The sequence below is a fragment of the Corvus moneduloides genome, chromosome 1 (genome assembly GCF_009650955.1).
Source record: "Corvus moneduloides isolate bCorMon1 chromosome 1, bCorMon1.pri, whole genome shotgun sequence".
Taxonomy (NCBI): Eukaryota; Metazoa; Chordata; class Aves; order Passeriformes; family Corvidae; genus Corvus; species Corvus moneduloides.
The window spans coordinates 29,702,345-29,730,310 of NC_045476.1; the positions used below are offsets into that span (position 1 = coordinate 29,702,345).

General features: G+C 44.7%; 1 protein-coding gene across 8 annotated transcripts in view; it reads left to right on the forward strand.

Moving 5' to 3' along the window:
• The window catches only part of HECW1 (HECT, C2 and WW domain containing E3 ubiquitin protein ligase 1), a 272,346-nt gene that overhangs the window by 123,100 nt on the left and 121,280 nt on the right, over positions 1-27,966 (forward strand). For all 8 annotated transcript variants that reach the window (XM_032103814.1, XM_032103793.1, XM_032103833.1 and 5 more), the window contains one exon: positions 22,205-22,299. In XM_032103814.1, coding sequence (XP_031959705.1) covers positions 22,205-22,299 — 95 coding nt within the window. The remainder of the gene's footprint in view (positions 1-22,204; positions 22,300-27,966) is intronic.

Consider the following 27,966-nt stretch of genomic DNA (forward strand, 5'->3'; position numbering starts at 1 on the left):
TGATCATTAGGAACTAAAAATGATTTGGAGACCTTTTTTTGCAATGTCCCCCATACTTCTTGGTATATTGTACCAGGGAAGAAATCTTCCCTAGTCTGCAGTATCTTGTCTGTGCTGCTTAGGATTCTTTGTCCCTCCGCTAAAATATTTAAATTTCCATTCCTTGTTACTCCAGTGTATGTTAGAAGATAGTAATTTTTTTAACCTGCACAAATGCAACATCTATTTCATAGTAACTTCCCCTACAGTTCCCTATTTTTATTGCACTTGAAAACAAATATACTCATCCAATGTGCTCAGTATTAGGTTCACTGGTCTTTTTATAGTCAACCTACCGTAACCCATTTGTAGCCCCTTCTTTTTATTGGTGTCAAGTGAGATACTTTTGGAATTGCTGGACTTTAAAACATCATGTTTCATTTCATGACTACAGCAATTTTCTTCCCTAATTATTAGATTGCAAATAAATGGTGAACAGAAGCTGGTACTGTAGAAAAGAAAAAAAAAAAAAGATGGTGAAATAGGAGATTGCAGAGGGAGCTCTAAATTGAGAAGTAATAACAGGTATAATACCTTTTGATCTTTTCCTTCTTGATAATTTGTGCTTTGTCTTACAAACTCCCAGGGAGATTAGCAATAGGCACAGTAGCAGTGGTATCTAATCAAAATGCCCTTGTGAAAAGGAGTTTTCTGAATGGGTGAGCAGCCACACGTGGGCCATCTCAAGCAATGGTAGGTGGGAGAGGAACTCTGGTGGCACTATTTTAAGGCCATGTTTCCATCCACTATACCTAGATGCAGCACAGCGTTTGCGGAAGCATCACACTGACTGGTTTTTACCAACCAGTGCCATGGCTCACAAGGCTCTGTGAGAACCAAAGGATGTGACCATGCTTTCTCTACAAGTGGTTTCTCAGCAAATGGAAGGAAGATAGCCCCTGTTGTCATAAAGCAAAGCATTTGTAAGGCTAAAAGGAGAAGAGAGGGAAAAACCCCATACCTCAGCAGCATAGCTGGCACGAAGTTTTTATTCAAGGCTCGTGGGTCTGAGTGGGTGAACTCAATTAATTATAAATGCTTCAGCTGTGTAAACAGGAGAACGACTCTGTGTTGGGAAGACACAGAAGTCTCTTTTCTTCTGTTTAATTAATGCTTACAAGACCTATGGAGGTAAGTCTTTGGTGTACTAAGAAAAAACCTCAAAGCACGCTGTTTTTCAGAACAACTGAACTTTGGGAAATTTTGGTCATTGGGTAATTACAGTGCAGGGCTGTTAATCTCACACTGTATTTAATAAAGTAAGAAGTATTTAGTGTTAGAATTAAATATTGTTCACTGCTGCTCGTTTCCTTTCTGCAAAGAAGGGAAAAAGTAATGTGGAAAGGAATAAAATGTTTTCAAGATGATGAAACCAGGAACTGGTGTGCCAAAGATGTCAAGCTCCACTGCACCGTTATCATGCTGTGACTGTCTTCTCCCTTCAGTAGAGTTACAGTGCCAAAACATAGGTGCAACTGTCCTCATTTTCTCTTCACACTGTATAGACCGGTTCCATGCTTTGCAAATAAGACCAGATAATTCCAAGATGAAGGAAGTTGTGCATACCTCCCCTTGGGTTGCTTTGTTGTACGTTTCCTTTAATGCCTCAGCCTCAACTACTGGCCTTAATTTTGGTCCTCCGTATTTTAAAAATTATTGTCTTCCAAAACTGTCTGCAGGTAGTTCTGCCCTGAGTTAGAGTGCAGAAAGGGAAGAGTATGAATTGTCATACTTGCCATCGCGTCCTTGGTATACATAAACCATTACTGCCTAAGAGAGTATCACAATATCTCTTCTTCTCTGTGAGCTCTTATTTCAATTGAAAGGAGCGTTTTGATGACTTCTTTCACTTGTATTAGTGTGCTTGTACTATGGCAGCAATGAACAGTCTTTGTTGTATGATGCATAATTCCCTTAGTCATTCAAAATTAGTTCTTTAATTTGATGATTCGAAGTAGCAGCAGTGAACAATAACGTGCTTAGTGTAGTGGGTAACTGAAACCATTTGAGCATTAGAAAGCTGCTTCTACAAGCATTTTGAATGTTCATTCCACCATCTTCTTAAATTGACCATTTTTTGCTTCATTTTCATGTAAATACTAGGCTAAAATATATATTTAGATATGAGTAGAGACAAGGAATGTGTGCATACTGAATTGTGATAAGAGTATTAAAATAGAAAAGCAGCCCTTATTATGGTATTGCAAGTAATGGTGCTAAGGTCTTGGATTCTCTTACATCCAAGTGTTTTTCTGGGTAACATTCACATCTTGTTGCTCAAGCACTTGACTGCAAGACTCTCTTTGTGTACTGCTTGGCACATGCTTGACTGACTGTAATAGCTCCCAATCAGAACACTGAGTTTTAATATTGCATGGTCTGGCTGCTAAAAACATAAACGGTTGTTCAAAGGCATTCTTAGAGTGACTGAGCAGATCTGAGAAATGTGAATAGATACAGCTTCTGATTGGCAGAGTTGGCAGAGCAAGGAGAAAGGACATAAATTATAAGAGGAGCTGGGGGAATGGTGAGCACCAGGATGGTTTGTTTTGGCACTGTAACTTTCTTGGGTAACTCTCTTAGAGGAAAAAAAGAAAGACTGGCTCAAGGGAATGTTCTGTTTCTAAGGTGAAATTCAGTTATGCCTCTCAGACTGTGATTAAAGACCAGATCAACAAGTGCTGTAGCAGGTGCTACTAATGTAAATGGAAACATGAATCGCCCCTGATTTCCTCCCTAATTGGCCCGGTTCGGCATTGCAAGGCTTTTCATGTTGTCCTCCTCTCACCACAAAGCAAGCATTGGGTAAAGTTACAGTTTATGCCTTCCTAAATACTAGTTGTTGATCATAAATCTATTGTAGTTTTCTGCTTCTGTAAATCCAAAGGTACACCCATGTGTTGAGATCAAGGAGAATGAAAACATGTTGCGATGGAGAGGGCTGTGTCTCAGGCACTCGGCTTCTGAAGTTCATGCATTATCTCTTGCTCAAGGCTGTGCCTGAAGGCATAACCAGTCATATGTATTTAATTAAGACTTTAAACTACAATTGTCCTGATAAAAGCAAAGAGCTGATGGTTCACAGGCATCTGCTTTATAGGCAGTTAACTTGAGGCAGACATAATACCTGGAAGCCTAAAGGATATGTTACAATCGGGGCAACTGATAAGAGCTTACTTCTTGTGGGACATCCCAGTGGCTGTATATCCAAGTGAAGAGAGGAGAGAGGTCCCCAACTCTGCCCATCCCTCCTCTTTTGTGGAGCTGTGCCTTACTGTACAGACTTTGTACCTTTGTCATCTCTGGGTCACCTTCACAGTGCCTCTGATGACACTCAGAACGAAGCTCAGGGGTGTCAGTGGTTCTGTATACTCATTTTCTGTCTGTTTATCTTGGTTTAAGATATATTGGTGTAATTGAAAACACAGACATTATATTTCCAGTTCAAATTCTTTTCCTGAATATGTCAATGACTCTAATGTAGCTAAGGGGCCACATGGGAGGCAGAAAGGGCTCATTTCCCATGTACTGAAGGCATAGAGATTTTTTGTCTACTATTCAATTTTGATAAAGAACTGTTGAATTTGTTGTAACCAAGATGATGAGCCATTTTAAAACAAAAGTGTTGTTTAAGAACTTCATCTAATTGTTGCATTTCAGAAGTAATTTTAGATCATCTCCCTCAAATAAAATGAACCATGTGTTAGGTTTTGCCTGCAGTCTTAATTTTCATGCAACGTGCGTGAGTGCTAAGGACCAGAGAGCAAACTGTAGGCATGTTTTCCAGTTATTATGGACTCAACTATCAAACAGCTAAAATACTTTGATGATTGCAAGTTTTTCTCAAATAAATTGCTTGCTTGCTAATGCTTATGATGAAAAGTCATCCTTAAGCTGATTTACATAAAAACATTAGACGCCTGTAGGCTCCAGAATTTCATTAAAGTTTCAGTCTTAGTTCAGCCCTTGTAATTTGCTGTTTGCAATGACTAAAATGTCTCTCTCAAACAGCCTTTCCTTCTCCTGATGAAAGGCAGATAAGTTGTTACGACCCTCCCATTCCCAACTTTCATTCACCCAGACTGGTGCCTATCAGTCCTTTCTTTACAACAGTCTATAAAGGCAGAGCACATAGATATCACTGTTGGGTTAACTGTAAATAAAAAGATGAAATTCTTGCCTGTTCTGGGCTGAATCCTGCTGTCTTTCTGAATATGGAAGAAATAGTTCTGTTGGTTTAAATGGGATGAGAGATGACTCAGTGCCAGCAGTGGTAAGGCTGTGTCCTTTTCTGCCCCCAGCCCCCTCCCCCACTCCCCATCTGAAGATAATTTTAGGGGGAAAATTATTATGAAATTATTATTTTCAAGATTGTGAACTGTCTGAGCAAACCAAATTTCAGGTTCACTACTCTCATTACACAATCAAATTTAAGAACTGAGGTAATAGTTGCAGAACATGTGCCAACACAAACTGCAGGTTCTCTTCCCAGCTACAAAAGGGCTAAGACAACTTTTTATCATAGACATTTAGCAGCTTTAACTACTGTGTGGGCACTGGCATCCTTCCACTGACCTTTTCTGTGATGGCTATCTGTGGAAGCTTTGACTTGATCTACTCTGCCTCACTCGACCTACCTTGACTCCAGTTGTCCATCTAAATGCCAGATTTACTGGGCACTTTGATGGTACAGACCCTTGTCTATGATGAACTGGACTATCATGAAGGATGCTGGACAGCCACAGAGTTTAATGCATTCCAACTCCTGCCTGTCTCAAGAGAATTTTAGCCAGCAGTCTGACCTTAGATCCCATTGCCATCTCCCTGTAGTTGCATAATTGGGAGCTTGAATACAAGAGCCCTTGTACATGCATTGTGTTCCCACCTTGAAGGCAGCTGGCAGTGCTCATTTGTTCTAGCAAGACTGAAACAGTGCTCTGCTGCTTGCTCCCCCCAGATCTTTCTCTACTCAAGCCTATGACCACCACAAATCACAGTGGTTTTTTCTTCACCATTTTACCTGTTTTTGTCACCGCTTCTGTTTCCCCACCCTATGCTCATAATACCCCCAGCCTCCTCTGTCTTTTCCTTCAAGGGGGGCAAATTGGCTGTGGATTCATATTCTCCTCTTTCATGCTACTTGGATACTGGGGAGATACCCAGAGATGCAATCTTCCTGCCTCCAGACATGGCACAGTCAGGAGAAACTTAGATCTGTATTGCAGAAAAAGCCTGTCTTACTGCCAGTTTGGAACATGCTCAGCACAGCTAGGATTTCCTGGGCATTTAGATGGTAAAATCAAAGATATCTCAAATGAGCATATCAGACTGAATTTTTTAGAGAGGCTTATAAGTTAGATGAATTTTAATGTACTTTCACAGGAATGCAGGGAGATATGGAGCAGAAGTCACTATATTAAGCATGTATTAACTTGGGGGGTAAAAAAAAAGGTCTTCAGAAATTTTTCATGGGTAAAAACACCATGGTTTTTCCTTACCTTCAGCTACAAATTTCTGGATGAAATTTTCTTGCTGTGCCTTTCTGTAGATCTGAGGCGGACATCCAGCACACAAAATTTTATTCCAAATGTATGTATATTTGAAAATGTAGAAGCATCTGAAAACAAGGTTTATAATGAAAAATGTCAAACAGCTTTCGTAATCAGCAATGCTGGATGTACTGCTTGTATGGAGAAATACATAAAAGTGCTGAAATGTATAAGCACACATCCATTCCAGCTGCTAGCATTCTTTAGTAATGAGTCTTGCCAATAGGACAGCTTTATGAGGGTAGCACGTAAGCAGCAGCCTATTGAAATTAGATCTATATGTTTTCCTGGAACAGCAGTTTACAGAGCCACTTTGTTGTATCTGTCCTGCAGTAGAAACTCAGAGATGCCTTTATTTTTGTAAGGCAAAGATGGTGTGATTTTGTCTTGTGCTCAGGAGTCCAGAGCTGAAAAGCTTCCCAGTGCAGCCATGGGTAAGCACATACCTGTCACTTCATATGAACAGCGTAGTAACAGAGGTGGATTATACAAAGCTAGACTCAAAATCAATACAGTATGGAACGTGGAACACTGAGGGCTCAAACAAGTGAAGTTTGAAGGACAGAGGAGATTGAACCACTGAATATGAAGATTTGTGGCTACACATTAGTTATTATTGTAGTAATTTCCCCCACTACTCTTGTCATGGCAGGTAGCTGCTGAATCAAAATATCAAGCAAAGGAAATAAAAGTGAAAGTCAATAGGGGAGAGTATCTGCAGATCAATGGAACAAAGAATCAATGATATAATAAATGCTAATAATCAGCTCTCCGGTTATAAAGGAGATAACTGCAGCCCTCACGTGCAACCCTTGGGAAGGAACAGTCTATGCAACAACTTCTGAAGATTAAAAAAAAAAAAAAACTACTACTAAGATCATCTGATTTGTTCTTCAAATATCAGTTACAACTACATATACTGAAATATATTATTGGTGCAGAATTATGGTTATTTGAATGTTCTAACTGCATATTTCTGTATCTTGACAAGTGTGGATTTTTGGCTTAAGTTAAAATTTGATTAGAATTTTTCTGAGTGTTCTACTGCTTGCTTTTGAGCTATTAGAGTTTCCTTGCAAATGTTTGTGCCTCAAATTGCTGGTATGTACTGGTCAGCCTTAATTCTGGCTCCAGATACTTCTTTCTTTCTTGCTGGGAAACATTATAGTTACCTGAAAGGCAAGACTTCAAGATCTCAAGGCTTGCAGTTTCTCCAAAGACGCCTGTTAAGTGTTTGGGCACATTTCAGAGCAGAGCAAGGAAAAAGTCATCAGAAAATTGGAAGAAATTCTGCAACAGGATTAAAGAAACACATCGGTTTAGGCCTTGTTTGGTTACTAAAGCAAACTAGCTTGATGCTGTAGTGTCACCATTGGATGTTGGAGACAGCCAATGCCTGGAACAGGCAGTTTTTCTATAGAGCACCAGAAATAAGAGCCATTGTTTGCATGGAGCAGCAGCAGGCCTACATGATGGAAATAAACTGTACCATGTATCAACATTGTAAGTACAAATTAGATCTGCCAGTAATAACCTTACCTTTTATCTTCATTATGAATATTAATTCTTTGCTGACAGGGCAGGTACAATATCATGAGAAACTACCTAAATTTATCTAAAAACTATTGATGCTTAGGGAAAAGCTCATGCTGGTACAGGAGTGCTGGGTTTCACCTCTTTGTCTTGCACAATTTACCTGCTCTCTACACTTCCAGTGATATTCATAAAGAGGAGATGGGTGCTGGAGGCAGCAGCAGGTCAAGAAGGGAGGTCAGGCATGAGAGGTGGACATGACATGCACACCAGGTGTCTCGGTTTTGAAAGACAGGTGTCTGCTAAGGAAGGCAGAGGCCCCCCCTTGAAGTGGCAGATATAACCCCTTTTCCCTCCAAGTTATTATATTTTGAAATCAAGGGCCTTTAGGCAAAGATGTGGGAAATAGGAATAACAGTTCTTTATATATATATGTGTATATAACCAGTCAAACAAAACAACAACAACTATGGCAGTAACAGCAATCACAAACCCAGTCCCAGCCTTCTCGGCTGTCAGGCCCTTTCCCCTTGGGTGCAGTTCCGCTCGCAGCCGGCAGGGGCGCTGGCGGCTCCCGGTGAGCAGGGCAGGTGCGATGGTTCCCCCGCGGCTGCAGGGGGCGCTCCGGAGCGAGCTCGGGAAACACGCGGCACCGGTGCTCCGGGGATCCCGGGAAGGGATGGGACAAAGGCTTCACAAACCCCTGGGCAGCCGATCCCGGACTCTCAGGAACAGCAGGCTGAAACGGCAGAGACGGACGCAAATCCCGGGTGGCAGGCGAGATGTATCCAGATGGGAGAACCCCACGGAGGCCCAGGCAGGCAGGGCGAGCAGGGCTACAGCGTAGCGGAAGCTCGAAGCAGCAGCGGGGCAGGGCAGCCACAGCCCGGTCTCCAGCAGGGCAGGGAAAGCGGCTTTTGGGGTCCCGGCGTTGCTTCCAGCAGAAAGAAAGAACGGCCAAAAAGAAAGAAGCAGCAGCTCCTTTCTCTGCAGCTTCTCTCTCCGGACGCTCTGAGCGAACTGACCCCACACCCAGGTGTAGACAAAGGAGTAGCCAGGTCCGCCCCACTCCCCTTTTGTCTTTCTTAAGTACAGCTATTTGTCCCCTAGCAACATGCATATGGGAGAAAATTCCTTTAACAGGAAAAAAAACAGACTAAACTAAAACCCCAACATTATCCACCCCGAATTTTTTCCCATACTAACATGTTACATGAAACTTAACTTTTTTTAACCATATAAATCTATGCATTACCCAAATTATATACAAATATACATGCTGATACTGATACAAGTACAGAGCCATGGGTAGTTCACCCTAAAACAAGGTCCCCTTGAGGTATGCATTGGGTCTCTCCATCCTTTTGCATCACCCACCAGGTGCAACCTGGTCCCTGAGCAAAAACAACCCCACGGATGGGTTTGTCTTTGCTCAAGGCAGACTTTACCCAAACAGTTTTTCCAAGCATACCTCTCATGTGCACCACTGGAACCTTATCCCCGTCTGTTGTTTGTAGGGGTTCGGATTGGGCAGGGCCTGCTCGGCTGGTGGAACCTCGAGTGTTAACTAACCAGGTGGCTCTTGCTAAATGCATCTCCCAGTTTTTGAAAGTCCCCCCACCCAGTGCCTTCAAGGTGGTTTTAAGCAGTCCATTACACCGCTCAACCTTCCCAGCTGCTGGTGCATGGTAAGGGATGTGGTACACCCACTCTATGCCATGTTCTCTAGCCCAGGTGTTTATAAGGCTGTTCTTGAAATGAGTCCCATTGTCAGACTCGATTCTCTCAGGGGTGCCATGCCTCCAAAGGACTTGCTTTTCCAGGCCCAGGATGGTGTTCCGGGCAGTAGCGTGAGGCACAGGATAGGTCTCCAGCCACCCAGTGGTGGCTTCTACCATTGTGAGCACATAGCGCTTGCCTTGGCGGGTTTGAGGCAGTGTGATGTAATCAATCTGCCAGGCCTCCCCATACTTGTATTTGGACCATCGCCCGCCATACCACAGAGGCTTCACCCGCTTGGCCTGCTTGATCGCAGCGCATGTCTCACAATCATGGATAACCTGGGAGATACTGTCCATGGTTAGATCCACCCCTCGGTCTCGTGCCCACTTATAGGTGGCATCTCTGCCCTGATGACCTGAGGCATCATGGGCCCATCGAGCTAGGAACAATTCTCCTTTATGTTGCCAATCCAAGTCTATCTGGGACACCTCTATTTTCGCAGCCTGATGTACCTGTTTGTTGTTATGATGTTCTTCATTAGCCCGGCTCTTGGGGATGTGAGCATCTACATGACGGACCTTCACGGATAGCTTCTCTACCCGAGTGGCAATGTCTTTCCACTCTTCAGCAGCCCAGATTGGTTTTCCTCTGCGCTGCCAGTTTGCCTTATTCCACCTTTCCAGCCAACCCCACAGAGCATTGGCTACCATCCATGAATCAGTGTAGAGGTAGAGCTTTGGCCACTTCTCTCTTTCAGCTATGTCCAGAGCTAATTGGACAGCTTTGAGCTCAGCAAATTGGCTCGATCCACCTTCTCCTTCAGTAGCCTGTGCAACTTGTCGTGTGGGGCTCCATACAGCGGCTTTCCATTTCCGGCTAGCGCCTACAATTCGGCAGGAACCATCAGTGAAGAGGGCGTATTGTCTTTCACTCTCTGGTAGCTCGTTATATGGTGGGGCTTCTTCGGCACGTGTCACCTGCTCCTCTTCTTCTTCAGAAGATAACCCAAAAGTCTCACCTTCCGGCCAGTTCGTAATTATTTCCAAGATCCCAGGGCGACTTGGGTTTCCAATTCGGGCGCGCTGCGTGATGAGGGCAATCCATTTGCTCCAAGTAGCGTCGGTGGCGTGATGCGTGGAGGGAACCTTTCCTTTGAACATCCACCCCAGCACCGGTAGTCGGGGTGCCAGGAGGAGTTGTGCCTCTGTGCCGATTACTTCTGAGGCAGCCTGGACTCCTTCATAAGCTGCCAGGATTTCCTTCTCTGTGGGAGTGTAGTTGGCTTCAGATCCTCTGTAGCTTCGGCTCCAGAATCCCAGTGGTTGGCCCCGAGTCTCACCAGGCACCTTCTGCCAGAGGCTCCAGGACAGACCATTGTTCCCGGCTGCAGAGTAGAGCACGTTCTTCACCTCTGGTCCTGTCCTGACTGGGCCAAGGGCTACGGCGTGAGCAATTTCCTGTTTGATCTGAGTGAAGGCTTGCTGCTGTTCAGGGCCCCAGTGGAAATCATTCTTCTTGCGGGTAACCAGGTAGAGAGGACTCACGATCTGGCTGTACTCGGGAATGTGCATCCTCCAGAAACCTATAGCACCTAGGAAAGCTTGTGTTTCCTTCTTGTTGGTCGGCGGAGACATTGCTGTGATCTTATTGATGACCTCAATGGGAATCTGACGTCGTCCATCTTGCCACTTTACTCCCAGGAACTGGATCTCTCGGGCAGGTCCCTTGACCTTGCTCTTCTTGATGGCAAAACCAGCTTGCAGGAGAATTTGAATTATTCTCTCTCCTTTCTCAAACACTTCGGTTGCGGTGTTCCCCCACACAATGATGTCATCAATGTACTGCAGATGTTCTGGAGCCTCACCCTTTTCTAGTGCAGTCTGGATCAGTCCATGACAGATGGTGGGACTGTGCTTCCACCCCTGGGGCAGTCGGTTCCAGGTGTACTGCACGCCCCTCCAGGTGAAGGCAAACTGAGGCCTGCACTCTGCTGCCAGAGGAATGGAGAAGAATGCATTGGCAATGTCACTAGTGGCGTACCACTTCGCTGCTTTGGACTCCAGCTCGTACTGGAGCTCCAACATGTCCGGCACGGCAGCGCTCAACGGTGGAGTCACTTCATTCAGGGCACGATAGTCCACAGTCAATCTCCATTCCCCGTCAGACTTGCGCACAGGCCAGATGGGGCTGTTGAAGGGTGAGTGGGTCTTGCTGACCACCCCTTGACTCTCCAGCTCGCGGATCATCTTGTGGATGGGGATCACAGCATCTCGATTTGTCCGATACTGCCGGCGGTGCACTGTCGAGGTGGCAATTGGCACTCGTTGCTCTTCCACTTTCAGGAGCCCAACTGCAGAAGGATTCTCAGATAGTCCAGGCAGGGTGTTCAATTGCCTAATGCCCTCTGCCTCCACAGCAGCAATCCCAAATGCCCATCTGAGTCCTTTTGGGTCTTTGTAGTAGCCATTCCGGAGGAAGTCTATGCCCAGAATACACGGGGCCTCTGGGCCGGTCACAATCGGATGCTTTTGCCACTCCTTCCCAGTCAGGCTCACCTCAGCTTCCAAAAGGGTCAACTGCTGTGATCCCCCAGTCACCCCAGCGATGGATACAGGTTCTGCCCCCACATGTCCCGATGGCATTAAAGTACACTGTGCCCCAGTATCAACCAATGCATCATATTTTTGTGGCTCTGATGTGCCAGGCCATCGGATCCACACCGTCCAGAAAACTCGGTTCTCCCGTGCCTCTTCCTGGCTAGAGGCAGGGCCCCTCTAGCCCTGGTTATCATTCTTTCCCTGGGTGTACATGCTCGAGGTACCTTCAAGGGGATCCGACATATCATCCTCCTTTCTGTAATACCTGGCAGCTCGGTCACGGGAGGCTGAGGCTACCTTCACCTTAGCGGAACCCCCTCGGTTAGTGCCTCCCTCCTTGAGTTCACGCACCCGCGCTGCCAGGGCAGAGGTGGGTTTCCCATCCCACCTTCTCATGTCTTCCCCATGCTCACACAGGAAAAACCACAGCTCAGCTCGTGGGGTGTACCCTCTCTCTCTAGCAGGGGGACGATGGGCTCTGACTTGGGGGCCTGTGACTCGCACTGGTGCCACACTGACCCTCCTCATCTCCTCCCTCATCTCCTCCCTCATCTCCTCCCTCATTTCCTTCCTCATCTCCTTCATCTCCTCTTTGAGGTCCTGGACCACAGCAGAGACATGAGCTTTCAGCGGGCCGTTGATCATGCTGTCATAATGCCTGAGCCTGTTGGCAACAGAGCCCACTGTTTCTCGGGTATTGTCAGCATCAATCGTTGCAATGAAGGTGGTGTATTGCGATGGCCCTAGCCTTGCCAGGTTCCACATCATCTGTCCTGTGCACCTGACCTTATCGGGGTCATTATCATGCTGTCCATCCTTCCCAAAGAGTACCTCTAATATTGCCACCTCTCTTAGCTGTTGGATCCCTTGCTCGAGTGTCTTCCACTGCATTCTATGATGATACTCCTGCATTCTTTCTTTGTGAATGAACCTTTCTCTCACACTCATTAAGAGCCGCTCCCAGAGAGAGAGAGGCCCTGGCTCCCTCACAAATATCTGGTCCACACCTGGGTCCTGGGTCAACGATCCCAGATACCTTGCCTCACCACTATCCAGTTGCACACTTGTGCCCATAAGGTCTCAAACCCGAAGCAGCCAGGTGGTATAAGGCTCACGCCCCCTTCGCACAATGTCGTTTCGCATAGCACGGAGACTGTCGTGCGACAGGGACTCAGTGATGACTTCTGACTCTGGCTCTCCTGCTGGTTGTGAGGGCCCTGGTTGCCCATCATCATTAACTGGTCGTACTGATTTGGTCTTATACTTCCTCCTTTGCACAGGGGCGACTGCTGCTGGCTGTGGTTGTCCTTGTGGTTCAGCTGAAGCCTGGACGGTTGTAACATCCGTGGGTTCCACTGCTGCACCATCGGACTCACCCTCTTTGGGGCAGGGAGAGGGTTTTTCACTAGCTGAGGAGGTGTATTCCCTTAGCAATTGGCATATCTCCTGGCGCACCTGGCCCATCTCCTGGCACATCTCCTTGCGCACCTGGCCCATCTCCTGGCATATCCCCTGGCGCACCTGACCCATCTCTTGGCACATCTCCTGCATCCCTTTTGCCAGTACCCCCACCCAGTTTGGGTAGTCCATTTCTGAGGTGGACTGTTGGGCAGTATCAGTCTGTGGGGCGGGATCTCTAGTGTCTGGGGCTGTGGCAGGCTCTGGCTCTGGGGTAGGATCTCTAGTGTCTGGGGCCGTGTCAGGTTCTGGGGTAGGAACTCTACTCTCTGGGGCCATGTCAGGCTCTGGGGCAGGATCAGGCTCTGGGGTAGGAACTCTACTCTCTGGGGCCATGTCAGGTTCTGGGGCAGGATCTCTAGTCTCTGGGGCTGGTGTCTGGGTAGATATCCAAGCCAATCTCAACTTATCCTTGAATGCTAAATAGAGTAGGCCTATCAGCAGCAGATGGTTAGTATTCAGAGGGAATTTAAACCCTTCGAAAATTGATGGGGTGGGCCCAAAGAACTGGTTGAGGGGTTGGGAGAAAACTTCCCCTGGTGTCATTTCCTCACAGAAAGTACCATTGTTAACATAACCCCAAAAACATGTGCTCAGTGTGTGATAGCTGTTTATCCATGTGCCCACATTCCGGAGGAAGTTAAAAACCCATGAATTCCTCACCTTCTCGACCCATAACGCAAGCTGGATAACAGCAATGGTAGCCTTAGTCAGAGGACCCATATTCAAGTAAGGAGCTGCAAAGGGGAAGAATATAGCCACGGCTACATGCCACCCAAACCAGGGTAAACTAGACCACATAGTGCTGCCTAACAAGGTTCCAATATCCAGCACACAAAATAAAGTTATCGAGGAACTGTTATTCCTTTTTCACCTCTATCTCTTAATGCCCTCAGGCCCCACGTTGGGCGCCAAGATCTGTCTCGGTTTTGAAAGACAGGTGTCTGCTAAGGAAGGCAGAGGCCCCCCCTTGAAGTGGCAGATATAACCCCTTTTCCCTCCAAGTTATTATATTTTGAAATCAAGGGCCTTTAGGCAAAGATGTGGGAAATAGGAATAACAGTTCTTTACTCTATATATATATGTGTATATAACCAGTCAAACAAAACAACAACAACTATGGCAGTAACAGCAAACAATCACAAACCCAGTCCCAGCCTTCTCGGCTGTCAGGCCCTTTCCCCTTGGGTGCAGTTCCGCTCGCAGCCGGCAGGGGCGCTGGCGGCTCCCGGTGAGCAGGGCAGGTGCGATGGTTCCCCCGCGGCTGCAGGGGGCGCTCCGGAGCGAGCTCGGGAAACACGCGGCACCGGTGCTCCGGGGATCCCGGGAAGGGATGGGACAAAGGCTTCACAAACCCCTGGGCAGCCGATCCCGGACTCTCAGGAACAGCAGGCTGAAACGGCAGAGACGGACGCAAATCCCGGGTGGCAGGCGAGATGTATCCAGATGGGAGAACCCCACGGAGGCCCAGGCAGGCAGGGCGAGCAGGGCTACAGCGTAGCGGAAGCTCGAAGCAGCAGCGGGGCAGGGCAGCCACAGCCCGGTCTCCAGCAGGGCAGGGAAAGCGGCTTTTGGGGTCCCGGCGTTGCTTCCAGCAGAAAGAAAGAACGGCCAAAAAGAAAGAAGCAGCAGCTCCTTTCTCTGCAGCTTCTCTCTCCGGACGCTCTGAGCGAACTGACCCCACACCCAGGTGTAGACAAAGGAGTAGCCAGGTCCGCCCCACTCCCCTTTTGTCTTTCTTAAGTACAGTTATTTGTCCCCTAGCAACATGCATATGGGAGAAAATTCCTTTAACAGGAAAAAAAACAGACTAAACTAAAACCCCAACACCAGGTTTCACAGGGAGCTGCTGATACAGCTTATACACTGTGCTGCTCCATGCTGGCTGAAGGTCTCTCTGACTTTTTCTTTCTTCTTCAAGTTTGACTTTCTTGCTCTTTCCCTGTCTGCCTTTCCTTGCTTCGTTTCCTTTTCCTGAATTTCTTGTCTTTTAGTCTCTTTCAGTGTTGTTTACACAGTTGAAGTCTCTCTGCTTTCTCCCCTGTCCCACTCTGTGCAGTGATTTTGTTATAATCTCAATCCTTTTCTCCCCTCAAGGACATTGCGTACTCACTCAATTCTTCATATACATTGCCTTTAATCTCTCTCTATTTTGGCTTCCCATTGTAATTCCTTGTCCTGTTTTTTTCATATGCCTCTCCCAGTTTCCCCATTGTATTCAAACAGTTCTCTCCCTCCATTGACTCATAGTCTTCACTTTGACACAAGCTGTCTCCACTTCTAGAGATCACCATGGCTGCTTTAATTCAGGGTGGTCCCACAGACATCTGATTGTAGCACAGCATCATATATTTGTCTATTCCACTTCTGGCTCCTCTCTAGGGAAAATGGTATGACTCATAACTTAATTGCTTTGCTGTCTGATTTGGTTCACTTGGTTCCCAACCACTTACCAGAGACAGCTACCTTTTCATTACTGGTTTTGACACCTTTCATTTTTTATGCACAGTATTTGCCCAAAAGAGCAACAACAGCTCTTTTAGAAATAGCTTGAATTGATCAAAAATGACTCAGTTTTTAAGACTGGCATTACTTCCCTGAGAGGTTTTTATAGCACTGAGAAATGCCTAGCTAATGCCCAGTCACCTCAGCTATTTAACTGAAACAAAGTGTCATGGGAGTAAATCACAGCAAGCTTGTGGAAGTGCCCCAGGTGCATCTCACACTCCTATCAAACACCAGCTGATGCTTCCTGCCTCCCCCAAAGAATGTAATTTAGTCTTCCTTGAAATACTCGTTAGGGTGTTTTGGGGTTTTTTTTAGTTTAACAAGGGAAACTGCGTAACCTTGGCAGAGCTTTTTTTCTGTATTTGAAAGAATAAATCCACCTTTAAGTGAAAACTGAGCCTCTAACATCGGGTTGATCAGGTCCTTAGTAAGCAAGGAACAGAGAACTAATTATAAGAGCAAGTGAATTTTTGAGAAGACATTCAGAGCAGTTTTGACAACTCTTAAGGAATGAGGAAGATGCGTAGGAATGGACATATTTTAAAGGGAAAGGATATCAAATAAACCAACAGGACTAATAACACTGACAGAAAAGTGGCTGGATAATGGGCACTAGGAGACCTCTTGGAGACTTTCAAACTTCAATACCTCCAGTTGCAATTCATCAGCAGGCCCTACTAGATTTTATTTCCTCTCACTTCAGTTTCATAAGTAGTAGAATGTTTTCAAGAGCTGGGTGGTTGCAGAGGCAGTGTAAACTATTGCCTGAGTAATGTTCAGCTGGTAAATTAATGTTCCAGTTAATTTGCAAAACTGTTTTGGTAACTGAGGTAACTCAGGGCTTTGATAGTGAAATCATTTTTGTGAAATTAACTTTTTTTCTTGTGAGAGGGATGAATCCCCATGGCAGAGTTTCTCTGGCAAAAGTCAAACTTCTCAGTGCTTTCCTCTGAATAAAGAGTGGTTTCTGTGGTGTCCAGGGATGAAATACATCCCAGTTCCTCTCCCTTTCTTGTAACCTGTGTGGCCCACACAGGCACTTGGTGCGAGGAAGAAAACAGGATCACCCTTCTTGTTGCCTGGTTCTGATTATCTTACATTGCTGTGCCTTGAGGGCCTTCCTTTGGGGGAGCTGTATTTTTTGTGCACCTGTAATAGTTACAGTGGTGAATCTGAGCATACAACTGGGGATTTTCTTTTTTATACCATTGCAGTGGAAAGCTCTAACAAGTCATGGTATAACGGTGTCATGGTTCAACCTCAGCCAGCAGCCAAGCCCCACACAGCCACTCGTTCACTCCCCCACCAGTGGAATCAGGAAGAAAACGGGAAGGTTAAAAGCCGTAAAACTAGATGGGCTGAGATAAAGACAGTTTAATACGGAAAGCAAAAGCTGTGCACACAAACAAAGCAAAACAAGGAATTCTATCACCACCTTCCTATGGGCAGGCAGGTGTTCAGCAATCTCCAGGAGAGCAGGGCCCCATTACGTGCAATGGACTGCTTGGGAAGTCAAGCGCTGTCACTGCAAACATCCCCCCTTTCGTCCTTCTTCCCCCCACTTTATATACTGTGATGTCATGTGATTTGGTCACCTGTCCCAGATGTGTCTCCTCCCAGTTTTCTATGCACCCCCAGTCTCCTCCTCAGCATGGCAGTATGAAAAGCAGAAAAGGCTTTGGCTCTGTGTGAGCCCTGCTCAGCAGCAACAAAAACATCTCTATATTATTGACCATGTGTTCAGCACAAATCCAAAACACAGCCCCATACCAGCCACTGTGAAGAAAATTAACTCTACTCCAGCCAAAAGTGGCACAAATGGAGATACCAAGTCTGGTGTAAAGGGAATACAATGCTGTTTTTTTCTTGATCCATGTGAATTGCTGAGTAGTTTGGTAGTTGCCATGGGCATGACTATGTCCGAGCATCTTTAGGCATCTCATCTCTTGGAAGATTTACCAGTTTCCCTGACATTTTTGCTGATTGAAAGAAGAATTTAACCTCATTACTTCCTGACTTTAACATCATAACTTCATTACTGGATCCAGGGACCTCTAAATAATTAGAGATGAAAATAACAGTGGCACACATTTGTTTATAACTGGGGATTAACCAGACAACACCTGCTCCTGACCTGTGCACTGTGCCATGTAGCTAGGGCAGCAGGACAGAGTTAAATGGTCTCCTTTATTTCAGAACAAGCTAATCTACAAGACTACAATCCAAACAGTCTTTGTAAGTACGTATTATTTACAAATGCCAGCTGGATAATATTCAGGTTAATTTATGTCACTGTCTTACCAAAACTTCCAGTGCTTTCTGTTCATCTACAGAGGCAGTGGTACCAAGTTCACAGGTTCTGCATCTGTTTTGGAAATGTCTCAAAGGTGATTCGAGAATGCAAGATTAATCTTCAGATGGATTAAAATGTTAGGACTCTGTTGCGGTGAAAAACATGGCACCAACAGTGTTATTTGGAAAGAATGGCTCATGGCCAAAAAATGACCAACTAGGGTCCTAGTACCATTTTTACACATCAGGAAACTGTATATAATATTGCAAGCTTTATACTTGCTAAAGTTTCATCTCTCCATTGAAAATAGACATTTGTATAATATTTTCAATCTGAAAACGATATAAGCAAGAGGGGGAGGGAGGAATCTAGAAAAAAGAAAATGTTCCCCTGATGCTTCTAGAGCAATTTTTCAACCTACGAAGGCCTTCATAAGACATTTTCTCTCAGATCTGTTCTCTGAATGAAACCTTTGATGTTCATTAATCACCACCTCTACCACTGCTTGATGAATGGCTCCAGCTCTGCCACCATTTTGGATTGGGTGTGACACTTGCATCTCTCTTGAGTTGCTTTCTTGCCAGTGTGAACCTGTATGTGGGCAGTTTGGTTGCAAATTAAATTAGAAATAGTAGTGTGAAACTCAGAGGAACCTGTAATATCCACGTTGTTCTTTCCAAATACATATTCAGTCATTTAGTCTTGAAAAGTCCTTTGTCCTTGAAAGTGGGACTAATAGCCAGATTAACTACACATGGATATGTTCTTCTCTCCTTCTGTTCTCTCTAATACTTTTAGGTTAATTTGATGGATTCTTTTAAAATTTTCCCAATGCACATGGTAACTGATTTCCTGCTTGTCAACCTATGAGAAGATTTCCTGCTGTGGGGTCTGAACATTGTCATACAAGCTAACACCTGAAGATATGTTTTATTACCTCCAAAAGTTGGGTTTTTTTAAATTCTTCTCTTTATTTTAGCTCTCAATGTTCCGTGCAAACTGTAGCTAAAAATCACCAGGGGAGAGGAAAATTAAGATTTGAATAATTGGTGAGAACTGCGTGTTTTAGCTATTGAGATATCCTCAGCTTTTGCTGTCCTCTCAGCGAGTAAATGAGTTAGCTGCTGAGCTGTTAAAAGTCCTGTAGAGAAAATTACATCGTGAAAATACAATCTGGACTTGCAATTTTTCTGTCCCACAGGCTCATCCAGGTTTTTTTGCTGCCAAAAGGAAACAACTGCTGCTCCCAGGTGCAAAGATAGAGTCGCTTGCTCAGCTGCACTGACACCTCAAGTAAATCTCTTGAACTTGCAGAATTTCATTGGAGGGTATAGTTATGAATTCAACCCCAGGATGGGCCCCAGAGCCCCTCGTGGAGGTGGTGAAGGGCTGTGTAGCCTGTTCCAATTCTTATGGAGTTCTGTGAAGTAAATGGGACACATGCACCCATTGTGGATATAGGGAGAGGCTGTATTTTCACTGTATGAGCAGAAATGTGCACCTGGTTGCAGAACAGGCTCTGGGGATGGAAAATATGGTGACAGATTAAGTGCGCTGGCACTGTGGTTCTCATGGATGGACTGTGCATTCCTGCAGCACCCCTCAGGTTAGAGGACTGGGAAGCCACCTGAAAATAAGTAGTGCTTGAACTACTTGGGAACATCACCTCTTTGCTTTTCATTTCCCAAGTGACATGTGAAAGTTGGGAAGGCTTTACACTTACAAAATCATTTTGCCTTTCAAAAAATATCAGGATTTCTTCTTCCACCTATGTTCCTGTGTAGCTATCAGGGTAAGCAATTCAGACCTGCATTTTTGAGGGTCTCCACCATTTTTCATGTCTCAAGTTTTGCTTCCACCTGGAGTGCTACACAGTTGTTCCTTGGATCTACAAACAGCAGATCAGAGCTGCAGTGATTTGGCTAATTTTGTTACTGATATTAAAACTGCAATGCAATTTATTTGTTAAAACACATAATTGGCATTTTTTTATTGTTTTCATACATGGGCACTGTACTTAAAGTGAGCATTGTTGTGCTCTGCTGGTGAAGGCTGGTGTTTTCCCTGAGCTACAGCAGCAGCTGCAAAGCAAGGTGTTAAAGAAAATCTTGGTTATGAAAAGCACCTTCAAGTATATTATGGAACAGATGAACATTTGCATGTCATTATCCAGTTAAAACTGGATGTGAAAGCTGCTTTTATTTAAACAGGCATTTTTCAGATCTTGCAAACATACCTGTTACGAATGTAATGCTGCATAATTGCTGTGTCCTGACTGTATGTAGGCACATACCAGACCAGTTCACATCTAGTTTACTGTGGAAGAAAACTCTTGCATGCCAGCAGGCAGGCCAGGATGAGCACCAGTTCCAGGTGAGTAGGCAAATAGCAGTACTTCACATCTGTAGTCACAGACCAACACAGAAGCTGTCTTGAACTGTCTTTCCTTCTTGTAGCAGACAAGAAAGTGGGTTGTGAGGGGCTGATTAAGAAGAAGCTGTTTCCACTTCTGTGCCTTGATACAGTTATTGAGATGAGTTCCTCTCAATGTTATTTATTTGAATGTCAATGCATGTGGCAAAAAGCAGCGCTATGAGTGTCAAAAATCATGACCTTTCCTGTGTTCGTCACCTAACTTAAATCTTTAGAAGTCAGTGGAAATACACTAAGGCAGGGTCTGGTGGTACTCTGATGTACCTGAAAAATGCTTTAATGTAGTAACTGGCAGAGCAGTTAATCTGTGGAGATCTACGTCCTTGGCCTGACCAAGGCCAGAACAATTTGGCACAGTGAAACTGTGAAGCTGTCAATGAGCAGCTATGCAATCTTATCTGTATTGGGTTGACCCTGAGTTGATGGACAGTCTTTAAGACCAATTACGCTTCTCACAATTTACATATTTAAACCGCACAGAAAGGCGGGACTGCCCCTTCTTGTCGGAGCTCGCCTGCTGGAAGGTGGCAGGCGGGGGGACTCCGAGCCTCCAGGCCCCGCCGGGCCGGGCTGGGGCCACTGCCCCTTTCCCCCTTTCCCAACGCTGTGGCACGGACCCTGGGTCACTGCGGGGGGACTGTCCCAGAGCCACAGGCAGCTAAAACCAGCCATGGACTGCTCACAGCTAAACCCATCCAGCGCGGCTTCTGGGGACAGGCAGGTCCCTCTCCTCTCCATGCGGAGCCGGCGGAGCCAACGGGAGCCGGCAGAGCCTCCTGTCTGCAGCCAGCACACTTCGTGCTGAACTGAAGAGGACACCATGCAGCCAGCAGCACAGAGGGAGCGAGGCTTTCTCCACCGTAAAGCCTGAACAAGAACACCCTTCAACATGGCGGCTTCAGAGTCAGGGAGAAAGAGAAGTGAGTCACGTGGGACGGAGCTGAGCATGGCGACGGGAGAAAAGAGGGCGGTGCCGCGACTCTGGCGCGCAGCTTAAAAAACCTTCTTGCATGCTGTGGTAAGAAACTGTAATACCACAAACTGTCTCTTTAATCCATTTGAAGAACATGGGGGGATGGAGGATCCTCGTGTGGCCTGTGAAGATTGTGAAGAGTGCCTATGCCAGGCTATACAGAAGTAGTGAGAGGCTGTTAGAGACTTGTGGCGAAGAAAAGCCTTTGTGTGCAGGCCAAAATAACTTATCCTTAAAAAGATTAATAACCCCATGTGATGGCCTATGTTTTGCAGTGTGAAGGAACTGTGAGATTTTTCATGGGAGAGATGTTCTACACACAGCAGATTGTTTGTTTCCGGGCGGGTCTGCTGTTAGTGGCAGTTTGGGAACCACGTGCAACTGAAGGAAAACCCTTTTTTCCTTAAGCATAAGAGAGAGACTTTTCAAGAACTGGAACACTGACTAACATCCCATGTTCTGTTATCCTTGTGTGAGCTGGGTAAAAGGAGAGAAGTGCTGGAGGGGAGGGGGGATTTGCTTTAATTTTGTTTTGTTTTCTCTTTATATTAATTCTGTTAGTAATAAAGCTCTTTCATTGTACTGCAACTGTTTAAGGTTTGTGCCTGCTTTGCTTTTCTCCTAATTCTTATCTCACAGAAGGAAAATAAGTAAGTAATGAATATTTTGAACCAAAACCACTACATTAATTGGTGTTTCTGCCTGGTTTCGAACTCAACCCGCTACATTATCCTAAGGAAATTCCTCAATTTCTCTGCACATTAGTGCTTGGTATGTCTGAACTGGGAAGATTTATGTGTCCCTACTTTTTTTCTACCTAAAGGATGCTAAACAGGTGCTCTAAGATCTGTTTGTGGTAACTTCTGCTCAGAAGAGGTTTGGATTTTAACTGTTTTGAATCCATGAACCAAACTCTAAATTTCACCTTGGCAAAGGGGAAGATCAGAGGCAGGAGGTATCCTGTTCTGCCAGCCAGACAAAATGAACCATTTGCAATTTAACTGCTTGCCAGCCTCATGTCTGTGAGCTGCAGCTGATCATGCAGCTTATCCCTGGCAGTTTTTCTAATCTAAAATACTGCTTTTGGGTTTTTTTTTAGCTGAAACAAAGATCTGCTTCAAGTACTACCATGGCGTGAGTGGGGCACTACGAGCCACAACTCCGAGTGTCACAGTGAAAAACAATGCAGCTCCTGTAAGTTATGGTGACATTTTATTTTCCATGTATGTTCCGTTGTCATTGTGCTATGCCTTGTTTTCCCTGCCTGCTTTATATACCTCTATATCAAAACTGAACATAATATTTGCTCTCCATTGTATTGTGGTACAGAGAAATGGGCAGTCTTTCTGTGAAGGTGTGGCTTTGTATGCCAAGAGAAATGTAGATTTAGCTCTGAATCTGTCACAGAAAACCTCTCTGATTTGGGGCAAGTCCCACATCCTAGCTGTATCCTGTTCTGTAAAGTTGTCTTCTCTCTGCTGGGTGCTGTGAGATTTGGGTGATTCCCCTAGAGGATTTGGGATCCTTGGGCAGTAAATACAGTAAGTGTCCAGAAAGAAAAAAGATTTTCCTCTTTTAAGGTGCTTTTTTCAAAATGAGCATTTTCACAGCAGTGCCTCTGAGTTCTGGGAGCAAGCACACTGTGACATGCTCCCATCAGTGGTAAGAAGTGGGCACTCAGGACCTGATCTATCAAAGGACCAAACATCATTTTTGACAGATTGAGGCTTCACTGAGAGCAGTTTTGATTTGCTAGAGCCTAGCAAAGCTTTATGGCTTAGAGAGCTCTAAAAAGCGATATATCGTGTCTGGTATTGGGAAATTTTATCGCCCTGAGAGTGAAACATCTTTTAGAAGTCCACAAAGAGACTTGATGACCTCCAGAGCTTGTCTGGCCTTGCTGACAGTGTTTCACTGCCTGCCAGGCTTGGCAGAGACCTGCATGAACTGAAGAGTTGTATTCCAACCGGCATAAGAAAAGGATGAGTTCAGATAATGTTTAGTCTGGAAGATGGATTCAGAAAAGAACAGTAAAGAACTGTCTTACCTGTGGATGCATGTAGGTTTCAGTGGACATCACCAAAGCTTAGTTTTTAGCCTTTTTTTTTTGGTGTCGTTTGTTTTTGTTGCTTTTTTTGGTGTGGGTTTTTGGTTGTTTTTTTTTCCCAGTCCCAAGTTAATATTTCTAGAAAGGCTGAGAAGTCTGCTGTGCTGTGTGTTGGCTGTATCTGATTCCACCAGAGCCAGAAAGGATTCATTTCTTCACCCTTGAGCCGTGAAAAGACTTTTGGTGGTTTCTCTTTGCCTTCTTTTTGATGCACAATATACCTGTAAACTAGATGCTGGGTAGAGGCTGCTGGCACATCCTTTAGGAATAAAAGGCATTCATGTCTCGTAGCACCTTTCTGATGTGCTCATGGTGAAGCTATTCATCAGTTTTAGAGCCTGGAGAGTTCCCTTCAGCTGTCTTCAGAAGAACATTAGGATGTGGCCTTGGGTATCTTCACTGTGAGGGATGCTGAAAAGTTCTTTTTAGCCTGTAGTGAGTCACGTCTTGTTGCCCTAGGACTTGTTGCTGATTTCCCAGTTGTTACAATTTGGTGGGATAATCCCTGTCTTCTCTGAAAGGTAAGCCAGCCAACCAAGGCAATAAATACCAGTAGGCTGAGAGATTAGAATTTTTTTTTCTGTTATTCCCATCCATGTCAGACCTGAGTTGGAACCAATTACATAAATTTTTCAGGTCTAGTATGGAAGGGTTACTCTTTCATTATTAAGTATCAACAGTATGTGTGAAATTAGTGGAAGAATGTCTGAGGTCCTGTGCCTTTGTAATATGCAAATAGGTAATCTCTCCAAGTTCTTCAGCTGAGACCTTTACATACATACTTATGGGGAAATAAAAGAGCCATTCACTTTCAGCTAAGGCATGACTTGTGTTTAAAAGAAAATCCTCTTCAGGCAGTACTCGTGGTCATCATAGAAATCAGATGAGAACTGCCTTTAGTTTAGTATACTGTACATGACCGAAAACCAAAATATGATTAAAAGTGGTATCAATGGTTCTCTGTTTGAGGGCCAAACCAGTGTCCTTGGAAATAGCAATCTTTGTCTGTAATCTTCTCATTTTTCCTGCCTTTCTGGGTTTCAAAATACCTGTGTGGGTTTTTTGCAGACCTGAGAGGCCAGCAGTGTTGTAGGTGCAGTATCTTTTTGCCTGTTTTCTTCTTCCTTGTTTTGCTGCATTACTTAGTTGATGCATTGTAAGGCAAATGCTAAGTGAAGACAACAAAAGCAATGGAACGGCAGCAAAGGTTATGCAATATGAGCTTGGATGGACACTTCTGTATGAGTGCAAAGAGGGGGGAAAAGTGCTATAGATTTGAAAACTCCAGTTTGGAGAAAAATACTGGGCCGACTCTTGCCTGTGTGAAGGCTTTCAGCTAAGTGTGATCCTCCAAATTCTAGTCCCAGCTGACACCATCTGATGGCTTTCTCCATCTGGCTCTCTGCAGTACACATCCAACCTTTATTACTGAAGTATTTGAATTTTTCACAGCATCCCGTACCATTGACAAGTGGCGTTATTCTCACTGCACAGGTGGGGAAGAAGATAACAAGGGATCTGCCTGGCCCTACTCTTTTCTTGGTTCATGTGGGCCTCTGCGCTGGCTGCTGCTAGGGGTTGGATATTACCATGCAAAGTACCGACATTATCTCTAGAACTGCAAACACCTTTTGACTGTAATTTTGCGCAATCAGTTTGACAATCTAGCACCATGCCTGTAGCTCATCTGGGGTCCCTGACACTTCTTACCCTAGTGAGACTTGACACACGGGGCCCTTCTTGATGGAAGGGGATGCATCAAATTTCCCAGTTGTTTTCATCGCTCCAGTGGTTTGGAGCACTGCCCCAGGGTGCCAGGCATGGAGTTTCTTACAGTACCAACAAAAGCTGGGGCCCGGGTGCAGAGAGGGGCTCTGCCACTCAGAGGAAGCTTTCTTCAGATCCTAGGGCAGCTTCCTGCACATCCTTTCTGCTGAAAGAAGCAATTCTGTGGTCTATGCTTATAAATTTACTCTCTATTGCAGCCAGGAGGAGTTTCAGCAGTGTCTGATGGACCTAAGTGTGTTAGAAAAACAAAATTTACAGGAAGATAATCTCATTAAGGATCCTACTGTGGGTGTAGAGGCTGAAGTTTTTTGAAAACAAAGAGAGTTTTGCCATTGTAGTGACCATGTCACAAATTCACTGACTCTTAGGCTGTTAGTAGGAGGACAGAGGGAAGGAGGCTTTGTGGTTTTGGCACAAGCAAACATTTTTGTTTGGCACAGCTTAGGAAAAATATCCAGAGCATGTGTCCTTTGAGAAGTAGCATTTGGGGACAGGTGACCTTCTGGGGACAGTGTTTTCACTGCTAGCACTAACTCATCTGCAGCTGATGCCAGAGCCATCCAAGTGGGTTCTGTCCAAGCCTCCAAGCGCGTGGCAGCTTCTGCATCAGGGGCAGCAGCTGGCATATTGGCTGCTTGGTGTGTGTCCTGTCAACGAGTCTGAAAACACTGATAACCAGCAGTATCCTAACACCACAATTTAGAACAACAACAACAACAAAAAAACCCTCCATTGTCTGTCTGACTGCAGTTTGCTGCAATTGAAAAGGGAAAAGAAGCTGGAAGTAGTCATGCTGGGGGCTGTAAGCGGTTGCCATTCTTGTTCGTGTGCTGCTGAGACCGTCTTTAACTGGCAGTTGAAAGGAATCCCGCTTCCAAAGGGGAAAAAAAGCTTCTGTGTAAGTTGGATGTCTTTGTATAGCACCAGTGGTGCTTTAGGCTGAGTAGCATCTCGTGTTTCTTGTCTTATGAATGTTCTGCTCCATTTGAGTTTACCTCCTTTTGCTGTAACCCAGTTATTAGAGCAGCCTTGCCTGCTGATTAGGATGCCCTGCAGTTTGTTTGTTGGTGAAAAGTCCTGTCACATTTTATTGCCTGTGAATCATCAAGCTTGTATATCTGGAAACAAAAGGCTGTGCACTTTGGCCAATTCCTACATGGCAAGAGCTTAAATGTGAATTTGAGGCAGCAGATAGGCCTGGGGTTGATGACAGTAAAAAAGAGCACCTGCAATTCTAGAAAAAAAGAAAAGGAACATCCTGGATGGCTCCTTTTTTTCTGGACTAGTGGAAAGCAGTGTTGCTTATGCACAGGAATTTATACTACTAAAGCATAAATATTACTATGGTATGGATGAGCAGTTTTCTTGGTAGAAAAGAACATTTTTACAACATCTGGAATGTTCCTGTATTTGTTACTCTTCATTTATTCATAATATTGTCACCACTGATTCAACTTTACATCAGACACTGTTGTAGGAAGAAATACAGGTTACAGCAATTAATTCTAGCAATAGGGAAGTGTTATCTTCTTAATATAAAAATTATGTAACCTGAACATGGTTTTCTTGCAGTAAAATAAAGCTGGCATGAGAACAACATGTAGAAGAAAGAAGAACAACCTTTTTCCCTAAGAGTTTATAGCCTAAAAAGATAAATTGGATACATCACAATTAAAAGGCAGTAAGTGGAGAATCAATGCTTTAGCCTCAGGACAAATGTCTTCACTAAATTGGGAGCATTCACTCACTCTGTATTAGAATGCAAAGAACCTCAGCTGATTGAACCTCTGGAGCATTCACGCCACTGTTTCTGTGTCAGAGATCGTGATGGGACTTGTCAGATACACTTAGCATTGTGGGAAAAGCTGTGTAAATTGGAGCTGATTATTGAAAGAGACCTTCTCTGTGTTGAGTTTGTATGGAAGTGCTGCCTCAGTTTCCCACAGCAGGAATTACTGCTTGATAAGCTGCTGCTATTTGGTGGTGACTGATCGCTGCTGAGGACTTCCTGCTGTAAATATTTGCATTATGTGCTGTCACGTCAGAGTGTGGGCTGCCGAGGAGTGTTTGATAATGAAGGATTCTGCTTCATTTCCATGTGCTGCAAGACGGGATTTTATGAGAGTGTGCGTGTACAAGCAGCTGTATCTCTCATTCTACTGGAATGCTGGATTTTAAAATCTCACCTGTGTCTTCTTTTTCACTTCATGTCTGATTCTGTGATAAGTGAGCTTTAAAACTGTCAGTGTTTCTAGGATATTGCTATGGAACAAATGTAACAGTCTGATTTTGAGGGTGTAGGTATAATTATACTTCAAAAAACAGCAAATGAAGAGGGAACAGAAACTTCTAGTGGCTTCTGCACTGTTCAGCAATTGAGGTTAAAAAAAGTTTATGGAAAACACAACATCAGGCTGCTGCAATTAATCACAGCAAAGAATGCAAGTCAGGTACATCTTTAACAAGTGTAAGCAGTGTACACTTACAGGTACTAAAGGTTCAGCATTTCCAGGGTGGGAAGCAGCACTTCTCTGGAAGCTATGGGTATGCTTAGGTGACTGAGTATTTGTCAAAAGTGAGCAGGAGAATCCCCCTTCCTTATCTTGAGCTGAGAAGTAGCCAGAGCTCCCACAGCTGCAGCTGCCTTCCAATACAAGGCAAGGAACAGCACTGTTAGTACCAATATTCTATATGTCTCCCCCTCTTACCTGCAAAGGAGATTAAGTCATTCAGGAATGAAAAAAAAATCAAGCCAAAATGAGCAGGGGAAATGACTGGAAACATTCACTCAGCTGGAAGGAAGCAGTCAAATACAAAGTTCTCTCTGCCAGCATATGGTCCCTTTCCAATGTAAAAGGGCCTCTAGCAGAAAATTTATCTGCTAAGAAACAATTGCTGAAAGAGAGTGGATTCCCTGATTAACCATTTGAGATGAGTAATTCTGAAAAAAGTAGCTGATCCATAAG